The sequence below is a fragment of the Salvia miltiorrhiza genome, chromosome 5, assembly GCF_028751815.1.
Source record: "Salvia miltiorrhiza cultivar Shanhuang (shh) chromosome 5, IMPLAD_Smil_shh, whole genome shotgun sequence".
Taxonomy (NCBI): domain Eukaryota; kingdom Viridiplantae; phylum Streptophyta; class Magnoliopsida; order Lamiales; family Lamiaceae; genus Salvia; species Salvia miltiorrhiza.
In genome coordinates, this window is record NC_080391.1 from 8370635 (window position 1) to 8382663 (window position 12029).

At 36.8% G+C, this 12029-nt stretch overlaps 1 protein-coding gene across 1 annotated transcript; it reads right to left on the reverse strand.

The window, feature by feature from the left end:
• Nucleotides 1–477: 477 nt before the first annotated feature.
• LOC130985732 (cysteine-rich receptor-like protein kinase 44) lies at nt 478–3361 on the reverse strand. The gene is made up of 7 exons (XM_057908832.1): nt 2327–3361; nt 2115–2249; nt 1903–2030; nt 1600–1810; nt 1277–1514; nt 1057–1207; nt 478–986 (listed from the first exon to the last, which is right to left on the reverse strand). Exons 1-7 carry the CDS (start codon nt 3129–3131, stop codon nt 621–623), a joined length of 2034 nt encoding a protein of 677 aa, XP_057764815.1. The 5' UTR covers nt 3132–3361; the 3' UTR covers nt 478–620.
• Nucleotides 3362–12029: the final 8668 nt, after the last annotated feature.

The following is a 12029-nucleotide window of genomic DNA, read 5'->3' on the forward strand; positions in this document are numbered from 1 at the left end:
AGAATGGAAACAAATCAAATATTTTTATTTTGGAAAGAAATAAATCCGAAAAATAATTAAGAAAACTCGAAATTTTAATTTTGAAATTTAAAATTTAAAAAAGATTATGGAGGGAATTAGATTAGGAACATATATAATTGTAACTCTACAAATTAAAAAAAAATCGGTTCAACTCAATAAAATGGTTCAATCGATTTTAATCTCCAAAACCGAATAGTATTATCTAGACAACTGTTGTCAAGTTAGCTTTATTTAGGGCGGTTAATTGGGAAACGTTGTCCAATTTGGTTTGGTTGGGCTTATCAAAACAGAAATCAAACCAGGAACAGTTCAGTTTTTCTTATATAATCTTTTTTTTTTTTCGTTGATCATATCATTCATATGCAGTTATTTACCTACCTAATATTTCGACTGGTTCCATCTCTTCTTCTGTGTGTGTGAGAGAAACACGTCTTTCTCATCTTTAAATACAATAACTACAGATCATAATCAATATTCATTAATTAAATAAAGAAAATAAAAGACAACGAATCATCAGTGATACATTTAAAGAAGCGAGTTTTACAAACAAAAATGGTGACTTCTGAATAAAGTAAGGTAAAAGATAGGGGATGTAGAAATCATCGTGGATGTAAATCGGTGATTGAAACATCATTGTTGGATGAATGATCTGAGTGATCAGCTAGAGGCGGCGGCGCCTGCAAAGTATTGGTGGAGTGATGCTCCCTAGAATCGTCGTAGTCAAGTCGGGAAGTATAACCGCTGGCAAGATAAAATGCAGGCTCAGCAGGCAGAGGCAGGCTTATGGAGGCGCTGCTGAGCATAATAACAACCGAAGCCATGGTGGGGCGCTCCGCCGCATTATCTTGAACGCACAGCAAACCGATATGGATGCACCTCAGCATCTCACTCATGGAACCCGAACCGGATCTCAACCCCGGATCCACCACATTTGTTGCTGTTCCTTCCCGCCAGTTTTTCCATGCCTGTAATGTTTAATTTGGATCACAAAACTGTTTTTCTCCACACTTAGGAATGAAGAATTGAGAGGCTTACAAAACCGAGGAGGTCCTCCACGTTCTCCCCACTACGGAAATCGCTGTTCTTGCGCCCACTGATGATTTCCAGGACCAGAACTCCAAAGCTGAAGACGTCGGATTTGATGGAGAACTGGCCGTGTATTATGTATTCAGGCGGCATATATCCACTGCAATCATATACCGAGTTTGTAAGAATCCATGCAAGATCAGAGTAGAGTTATTAGAAACAAACTTACTATGTTCCGACAACTCGGCTGGTATTTCCTTGAGTTTCATCTTGCCCAAACAATCTGGCCATACCAAAGTCTGCAATTTTGGGGTTCATCTCTTTGTCTAGAAGTATATTGCTGGCTTTCAAATCACGGTGGATGATTCTGAGTCGAGAATCTTCATGTAAGTAGAGAATACCCCTAGCGATACCCCCTATGATCTTGTAACGTCTATCCCAGTCCAAATATGAGCGGCTCCGTTGCTCTACAACTCCAATCACACTCTATTAATATACATGCATGATAATTGTGAAGGCAACTTGCAACTAAATAAAAGAAAAATATGTTACCGAATATAAATTGATCTAGGCTTGCATTTTGCACCAATTCATATATGAGAAGCTTCTCCATCCCTTGTATAGCAAAACCCAAGAGTCTAACCAAATTCCTGTGTTGAAGCTTGGCTAGTAGTAGGACTTCATTCTTGAATTCCACAACACCTTGTCCTGAATCTCTAGACAATCTCTTTACTGCAATCTCTTGACCGTTTGGAAGCGTTCCCTAATTTTCATCAAACGTACAAAAACATTTAAATTCATGTGTATTCACCGAAAGTTGTTCTTTTCTGGTGTGTATATGCATTAAATAATTACCTTGTAAACAGCACCGAATCCACCTTGGCCCAACTTGTTACCGTCAGAGAAATCATTTGTCGCAGTTTTGATGGTGCTGAAATCATATTGCAGGGATTCGGCCGTGCTAATCTCATCAACATCTTCCACTATTATACAAAATTAAAACTCAATATTTTCCTGAGCTAGCTAAATAAACGAGAATACTAATATAAAGAAGATCAATTACTTACGCTGATGATGCATTCCTGTTAGTTTGTGTGTTTTTCTCCGTCTTAACCAGATGATAGCAGAAACAGCTAGTATGAGGCTCAAAACAATTGCAACCACAATAATAACAATTTTTGTTGTATTACCATCACCCTTTCCTGGAAAAAACAAGAGGATTTTGATGCGTTATGAACCCATACAACATATATAAAAAGTAGAGAAAGAATATGATTACCAGACGAGGAAGAAGGCACAGGCACAGGTGCAGGCGGTGAGAGAGACGACGTAGGGTCTAGCTCTCGAAGCCTAGTTTCATTATAGAAGGGATATATCTCAAAACGAAGAGTGCAGCTGGGCGAGATCACTCTACACCCTCTTTTCCCATCACAATATACTGGTATATTACCGATAGCATTAATCAAGCAACTACTGCAATCCTCTTTAATCAAATCCGGGGTGCACTGCAGCAAAGCAAAAATGTCCTGAAAATCAGGCCCACTTTCATTCCCAGCTGCAACCTTTCTGAGAGAACCCCCATTAGCAGCCTGGTCACGGAGTCCATCTAGCAGGCGTCTCACAGAGTCCTCGAACTCCGCAGGGCTCGTTGCGTTGTTAGGATTCCACCAATACCACATGGGGCTAGACTCCATGTTGCCGTAAATTGTGGCGTTGGAGTATCGTAGCATGCAGCGTTCGTCCCAACGGATAGCCTGCTTTTGATTGGGGCATGATCGGAGAAGCTCTTCTGTAGCTTCTCCGATGCATTCACGGCATGCGTCCAGCTGAGCATCCCCTCTGCAGAGCACCATGGCGTTGGCTCTGTCCGTGCCCTCTCCGGCAGAGGCGTTGTAGAAACCGGTGTCGTTCACGTTTCTGGATAAATCGCTCAGAGTGCTGTTCAGATTAACAGCATACCTACTGTTTCTCGTGAAATTTCCGTTGTTTTGACAGCTAATTTGGGCCGAGGCCAACTGCCCTGCCTCGATCAACAAGACCAACGCAAGAAATAATAATCTTTGATGATTCATAACTATCATCATATTGTTATGATGTGAAGATTAGTAGTAATATGGAGTTTAGGAGTGGGAATGGGAAAATGATGAATGCAGTGTAGGCGTAGGGTACAACTTTACGCGTACTGCTTTATTGCTTCCGCTTTATAATGAATTGAAGACGATAGCTCTTGATTTTTGGAACTCTTATTTCTTAGTCCACCCCTACCAATTTTCTTGCAAAAGCTTGTCAAAGTTTCACAACCATTACATCATCTGATCACGACCTCAACCCACAGCTTAAAATTAAGCACATTAGATTTTTTTTTTAAATGGTAAAACAAATATAAATCAAATATTTCGTAAAACGAAACACTTTTTTTTTTTGAAGGCCAAGACCTTTGGCCTTATTACTGCTGGAATGAGATTCAGTGTACCACATTTTATTGTTTGACCAACACACTCACACTCATAAAACAAACACTTGAATCATATTTTATACACATTGCAGTATAAATTATAGTACAATTAATACACAATTGTACCCGTGTATTTATAATGCAAGAGTTGAGATTAATTACAAGAAAATTAACCGAACTAAAGCAATTGTTGCGAAAATCCGGATGAATCCTTCATCCCACAACATCTCACTATTAATTTCACCATAATTTTGTGTGTGCCGTCATGTCTCAATATTATAGTTATTATTTTAATGATATTTCTAATAAAAATAAAATTTATTAGAAATATTATGAATTATATTTAATTTTTATTTACAATAATTAAAATTATATATATATATATATATATATTTGTACTCTAACTTTGAATTTATCAATCTTAATAATGAATTAAAAGTGAAATTAAATGATAAAAATAATTATATACGTAACCAAATGAAATGAACCTAGTTAATAATCATAAAACTAAATTAAAGCATACAAAATTTTGAATTGAATAAAAAAATATGCTAAAAAATATAAAAAGTTGAAAATAGAACGCAAAACATAACACAAATATGGTACATTCAAACTCAAGTATTATAGTAATGTATAGATTGATAAAACTACTATGATATGTACCTAATGTAAAAGACGGACCTCCTCATAAAATATATTGATGCATGGTTGTATAATAATTCACTGAAATTTACTTGTCAACTACTCAGGCGTTATTTTAGCTAGTATACTTTTGTTTTCTTTAATAATAATAATAATAATAATAATTACGGAGTCCTCAATTTTAGCAACCAACCAATCCAATAAGAATGGGAGCGTAGACTTGGACTACCGTGCCGTTCGGTTACTTTTTAATCTTGGTGAATAGGACAGGAGTATACGAGACAAGGTTAGCCCCTCATTGGAAGTTTCCCATCATTTGACCAATTCACTTCAACTTTTCAATTCATTTCAAAAGGAAGGAAAAGTTGATCACAGAATACGTGGCCTCAAATTGAATCTAGTATTAAAAGGAGGGTTAAATGCATCATGCATGTATTATCACGAAATTTGTCCGAACTTTATTATTCTCACGAATTTTAAAAATTTTATTTTTATCACAAACTTTGATATTTATTCAATTTCCCCACGATTTTTATTTTCCTTCAAACCAGAATTGACGTAACGCTGATGTGGCTCACCGACACACGCATACTTGTTCCATTCCGATAATTAAACGCAACGTTTGATTATTTTAATTAAATATGTAGAATTAAGCTGTAAAACCCCAAAATCTTGTCCTCCCCCTTTCTTCCTCAGTTGAACGCATCGTTCCCATCTTTCATTATTCTCCTTCTCCCTCCTCACGTTCTACACCATTTCCCCTCTTCATCATTCTCCTTGCCCGGCCTGTCTTCCTAACACCATCGAAATCCTCATCAGTTGAGTCAGAACACACATCTTTTGCACTATCAACGTAATCTGACTCGAGCCCCTTACCTTCAAGTCTGCCTTCTTTATCTATGACCTCTATAAGATCGACTTGGTTCAACAACCTTATTCCACTCTACATCATCAATGACATCAGAACCCAATTTAATGTTCATTCTTGCTTCCTTATACTCATCATCATCTGTGTTGTGTTGTGTTGTGTTTAGGTCTAGATCGAGTCATTTTTAGCTTTGTTTTTGTTTGTTTTGTGTCTGGGAGGACACACTGATGGAACATGGCATGAAGTGGTGGATATGGGCAAGATGAAGCTGATTTCTGAGAAAGAGGAAGAAACTGAGATACGATGGCATCCTGGGCAAGATGACTCAAAACTCACGAGTCGAATGGTGTACAACTGATGGAGAAGATATGAGTGAGACATCTACCTACCATAGTACCGCTTAAACTTGAAAGCTTCGAAGTTGTCTTGGGCAGGAAGGAAGTCGGTTGTAGTTAAGACAGAAGACTAAAGAAGAAGGAGTTATCATGGGCAAGATGGTGACGTTGCCGATTCTTACCAAATCGCGGACGCGGATAAAAGAGATTTGTTTTCTTTCTTGGAGCCGAGAAGATCAACAAGAATCTGCTCCCGATAAGAAAATGATTTGGGCAGGATAACGGAGCCACATATGGAAAGAAATCCGGGAGATGCTGGGCGAGATAGCACTGACTACTCTACAAGGAAAGTTATCAAACCCTAGCAGCCAGCCCAAGACTTGCAGCCTACTTCAGCCTTCTCCTATAAATACCTAAGGCATGTGCACGACTAAGAAAGACAAAAGAGCATATTTTAGATTAGATTTGATGGGTAAACCACCTAAGAACCCTTAACATAGTTTTCTTTTTTGTTAAGCCCTTCAGGGCAAGTACTTTAGTTTTTATGTTATTTTCCGGCGATGTTGGAGTCTACCGTGCACTATTTTCCATTTAATCGTAAGTTTATTTTTAGTTTAATTATGTCTTCTATTATCATTTTCATTTTTGTTCTTTACTTTATGTCTAGCTAAGTTTTATAATATGGGTTGGGCATGATGACGTGAATATGAACTCCTAAAATTGTGAGGTTATTTTGGGCGTGAAGATCTGCACGTGTGTGTTCTCGAAGTGCTTGGCTTGATTCCAACTATGGTGTAATACATCTTGATCAGTTAACTGATCACTAATTAATTGAGTAGACTTAGATCATCAATAAATCAAGGTTAGAGGGTGTGCATAATCACTTTGCGTTTCAAGAGTATCGTGGGCACGAGAGGTTGAAATAGACTAAGGTCTGCCTGTGTCAACACCAAGTCTGTCTAGGGCTCAATGCTGCTTGGGTAATTGCACTTACTGAGGTGTTCTCGTGAGTGGTTGGTCAAGTAAGTTAGCTTGCATAGGGTGTCTCTTGCATGTCTTTAAACTGCATGTAAAGACAGATTGAACCAAGAATGGAAGTGCACGTGACAAGTGATCACAAGGGAGCACAAGCCATTAGGGGTTTATAACTGGTACACATATACTGTAGTGAGTATCTTGACCAAGGACCGATCGAGTTCATATTTGTTGATTCATAGTCTTGCCCAGATTGTCTTTTTATACTGATCACTTTCTTGTTTAGTATTTCAGTTTACTTTTCTCTGTTGTCTTCTTGACCAAGTTGCTGTCCCTAGAGACCAAGTCTCTCGTGACCAGGACGACACGTCCACCCTTCTTCCCCCCCTCCCCCTCCTCCTTTTTTTTATTACCGTGACAAAGAGACAAGCTACACCAACTCCTCGTGGGATCAACCTTATACCTACCGCTGGCTACGCCCATCGTGTGCAATAGGAACTTATAAATTTATTTGTGCGAAGAGTCCAAATACGCTCTCGCCACTCACTATCACCCAAGCTATCTTCTGTGTCAATCATCTCTTCCTCCTCTAAAACATAATCACTATCTTCAGAACAAGTAATGTAGCCGCCTTACCTGTAAGCCATGGCGGGGATAGGCGATCGACTTTGATTAAAATCAACCAAATTTGCCCTTCTGTCACACCGCCAGCAATCAGCGAAGCACCGGCCCCAACAATCAAGATTCGTGAGCGTTTTGCCCACCAACGCATTTTGATGAACAAATCAATGTACCGCATGAACAACAATTTGCCCCGGGTTCGAATCCTGCTGGTGGCTAGTTTTTTCTCTATTTTTACTAAATACGTATGTTCATTACTTATGTTGATCTGTTCGTAAAATATATAGATTTGTTCATGATGAATAAAAAGATAATTCTCTGTTGAACTCAGCCATATTTATATATATCAAACTTCTCATCTTTATTTGAGTAAGAAATATAATACTTCATTCCTTCACTAAACATTTTTCCAATTTTTCATTTCCGTACGCCCACAAGACATCTTTTTATTTATTTTTTGGATATAATCTTTTAGTAATTATCACCCTTAAAATTCTCACATAGTTATATATCTATCAACATAAATTCATTAATTATCACAATTTTTTCTAATGCATGGGATCGTTTACACAACTAACTTTAAAAAGAATAAAAAATCATATCTACTTCATTAAGAAAAATATTTCATGGACTCACAAAGTACCATTATGTTGCATGCGTGTATGTGGTTGCGTGTGGATTCTTTTAGGGTTAAATGCATGTAATATCACGAACTTTGTCCAAAATTCATTTTTCCCACAAACTTTAAAAAATCCATTTTTTATCATAAATTTTAACATTTGTTCAATTTCCCCACGATTTTTATTTCCAGTGACAATAAAACTGACATGATAGTGATGTGGATTTAACTTTACACATAACATACACATAACGTGGAATATATATATAAATTAAAAATTACACATATAATATTAAATAATCATTAAAAAAATCCTTAAATTTACCCTGACAAATCTAACTCATCTTCTTCGTAATTCATCTTTCTTTTTGTTTAAAAAAAAAAAACATGCATCTTCTTCTTTCTGACCATTCACAACCCTAATTTGTTGAATCTCCTTCCCCAATTCATCTTCTACCTCACTAAGATCTCGACGGTAGAGGTGCTTTGCGGCGATTGTTGGCACTAGTGGGCAGCGCGCACGATTGTTGGCACCGTTTTTGTTTCACGATTTCTCTATTTTCTAAATATTTAGCATTCTCTATTGAACCATTCTCTCTCTCTCGCTCTCTCTCTCTCTCTCTCTCTCTCTATATATATATATATATATATATATATATATATATATATATATATATATATATATATAGGGGTGGGCTACCGTGAGAGCACATCTTAAAATAAGAAATAAGAGCAATTTTTAATGTATGAATTTTATGTATAACACGTATGAATTCGCTGTATAAAGTATGAATTGTGAAAAATAAATTTTTGCTACCTTTGGGATTCGAACTCAAGACCATAAATCCATCCAACAAGATTATGAATCAACCGTAGATCTTGATAATCTAAGGGCTAAAAATGATTCTTATTTTATATCTTAAGAAATGCTCTTATTTTAGCTCTTCCCTATATATATATATGAAAATTAAACTTGATTTCAAGAATCAAGTTAAATGATTTATGAGTGCATATACTTGCCTATGAATTTATGATTCATGTACTCAGGATAACTGATGAATGTATATACTTATAATTAATAGATATAGGAAAACAATATTGAAAGTATTGTAAATGAAATGTGGTGAAAGTATTTATCTTTGCAATTATAATACTATCCTCTAAAAACTGTGTGTTCCCTTCTAAGAATAGATGATACTTCCACGAGGATATATATAACTCAGAGATTGAGGCATCATCGTTTGGTGATGAATGATACTTCCACCTTGGCCCAACTTGTTATTGTCAGAGAAATTATTTGTTGGGGCTTTGATTGTGCTGAAAGGATATTGCAGAGATTCGTTTGTGCTGATCTCATCTACAGCTTCACCAAATGAAAAAAGCATGCATTCAAAGATATGCCTTTCATAACAGATCAAATACTTACTCTCTCAGGCTTTTCCGTTGACTTGAGTTTCTCTCTCTTTCTTAACCAGATGATGGCGAAAACAGCTAGTACCACGCATGCATACAACTATTGGAATCATGATGATGATAATAATTCGACTTGGATTACTGTCATTATCCTTTACTGCAAAATTAGGAGAAATTTGTGTGGTTTTTACATCAAAACTAGCACTATATATATCTGGAATGATAGATCAAGATGTAGCCGTTGTTTATCTTAACTTGCAGTGCCGTCCCATCAAATCGCCTATTTTTTATTCGAGCACGTCTCCCGGAGTTGAGCTGCAGCAGTTTCCGCACACTCATGGCATGCCTCAAGCTGAGTCGCCGTTGCACAGAATGAAGGCGTTGGCTGTGTCTGTGCCCTCACCCACAGATGCATTATACAAAAACATTTCTAGACAAAGGGTGATGCTGCTGTTAAGGTTGTCGTTGTATAAGCACTATATATTTGTTGTGTAATTGCCTGCCTCATTTATGTGAAAGATATATGGATTAGATTAGGATATATTTGATATATTCTAATAAGTTTTAATTAATTAGTAAATATAATTGATCCTTGCTTAGAGATGATTTAAAGCCTCTAGCTTAATCGCTATCTGATGTCCATCACCAGGTAGCATGCCCTACAAACGCAAAATACACATCAAATGTACATACTAGTCGTTTGTGGTTTGCAAGAAACTACACAGACCTTAAAAATAGTGCCAAACCCTCCTTCTCCAAGCTTGTTAAGATCAGAAAAGTTATCTGTGGGCTCTTCTATAATCTTCATCTCTATAAATGAGAATTCTTGAGGATCCAGATTGTGTTGCAGCACAAAACCATCATGTGCCAACTCCAAGTTATAATCTCGGTGCATCTCTACTTTGCCTTCACCTGAAATGAAAACTATACACCTTTAACATGCATGAAATCCAATATCATCGCATTGCTACTTGTTAACTACTTACCTTTTGCTGGGTTAATCTTCAGATTAAACAAAAGACGTAGCAGTCTAGAGCTGACAGTGCCAGGACTCCTGCTACTGACGTAATAACAGCAAGAATCTCTTTCTCAAGTTTGTTGCCGTTTCCTGAAAGTAACAATTTCTATCAGCAGTTCCACTGAAGAAAGACAGGGAAATGACTGAGCATCTCAGTGGGGACATCGTTTTGCAGCATTTCTAGGTTATTTAGTGGTTGAATGTAAATTAATTTAGGCACGGATCTTGAATTTCATGAACATGTAAATTAATTTAGGCGCAGATCTTGAACTTCATGATTTTCACATTCATGTGAATAGAAATACTAACCTTGACAAGCCATAACAATTGATGAAGAAGAAACTGGTTTCTCTCCCCTTACCGTTTCCTTTAGTAAAGAACCGTCCGTGAGGCGATAGAGAATATAATTATGTTTTTTTTTTCAGTGGTGAGAGGACCAGTTTCTGATGTGAATATATTTATACACGTTCTATCAACGTGGTGGTTATCAGAAACCCTAATTGACCAAACTTATCCAACAAGTAATATTTATTTAAACCCTATAATTAAGATGTTAATATAATATCTTATTCTTATAATTTATATATGGCATGAGGCCACATATTAATTCTTACATTCTCCCACTTGGTCAAAGTGACAGAAATAAACATAATGATTCAAATAAAAACATAGTGTGCACCTTGATAGATATAAGCACTAATAAACTAATCTGATGTGTAGGAATTTAAAAGTTGTCTCCCCCAAAGTCAACTAATCTTCCTAATATATGCTAATGGCGGCTAGGTGGTAACAAAAAATTTAGGGAATTAAAAATCCCTTAAAGTGGCCGACTCTTAGCAACTTGGGCTTTTCGGCCCTCTTCAAAATATAAGCTTCAAAATATAATTAAAGCATGAGTTTTGGGCCTAATTAAATGTATAATAATTAATTTAAGCCCAATCTCTAATCTTCTCTTCAAAAGTACACGAACTTCATCCAAAACTCGTCTTCTTTCGATTTCTTCCATCCACAAGATCATCTCCAAATTTCGCTCAATTCCTACATCCAAAATACCACAAATCATGTAAAAGCATATAAAACCATAGCAAACACACACTAAACTAGGTAACTAAAATACACACATCAGGTACCTCCAGAATCAATCCACCAAGTATTATAAGGAACTTCAATTAAATTAGACTCGAGACATACAAAAAGTATACCTTTCTTTTCGAACCATGTTTTACGTTTTAGACAATCATTTTGAAAGTGTCCAGGCTTCCTACAAAACCGGCACTTCAGATTGTCAAGTTCCTTTTTCTAGATTTGGGCACTTGACTTATTTACTTTATGTCTTTGCTTGCCCGGCCCTTTCCATTCTTCTTGAAGGCTTTCTTACCAGCTCCTTGATTTATTGTAAAATGAACGGAATGAGATCCTTGATTCTTAAGCCTTGTTTCCTCCTGAACCAACATTCCATGAAGTTCATTCACACTCTATTTATCTTTCAGAGTGTTATAATTCATTTGAAATAAGCTATATTAAGGAGGAAGTGAGTTTATGACAAACTGCTCAAGAAAGTTCTCATCCACGTCCATCCTCAATGACTTAAGTCTTGCTGTAATGTTTGTCATTTCAATGAGATGTTCATGCATGCTACGAGAACCATCAAATTTTATGGTGGTCAGCGTCGCCATTAAGGTCCCAGCAACAGACTTGTCAGCAGTCTGTGAACGTTCTTTCACGGAATTCATGAATTCCTGAGCACTTTCAGTCTTAGGAATAGTAGACTTGATGTTGTCTGCTACACTCATTTGCATAAACATAAGGCGCAGTTTGTTCAACTTTACCCAAGCATTGTAGGCGGACTTTTCAGCAGCACTGCTAGTATCAGTGGTAGCAAGCTCTTCAACCTCAAGTGCTGAAAGATCCAATACACCAAGGTGAAATCGGATTTGTTCAGACCAATTAGAGAAGTTGAGTCTATTAAAAACTGGAACAGACGAAGCATGGGAATGAAGAGCAACCGGGGTAGGCACTGCAAGAATAATATAACT

Excerpts from the sequence above, each read along its gene's own strand:
- LOC130985732 (XM_057908832.1), bottom strand. The coding sequence starts at position 3,131 with ATGATGATAGTTATGAATCATCAAAGATTATTATTTCTTGCGTTGGTC. Across the intron at positions 2,031-2,114 it reads AACAGGAATGCATCATCAGC|TGGAAGATGTTGATGAGATT; the intron begins GTAAGTAATTGA and ends TTTGTATAATAG. Across the intron at positions 1,811-1,902 it reads GATTCGGTGCTGTTTACAAG|GGAACGCTTCCAAACGGTCA; the intron begins GTAATTATTTAA and ends GATGAAAATTAG.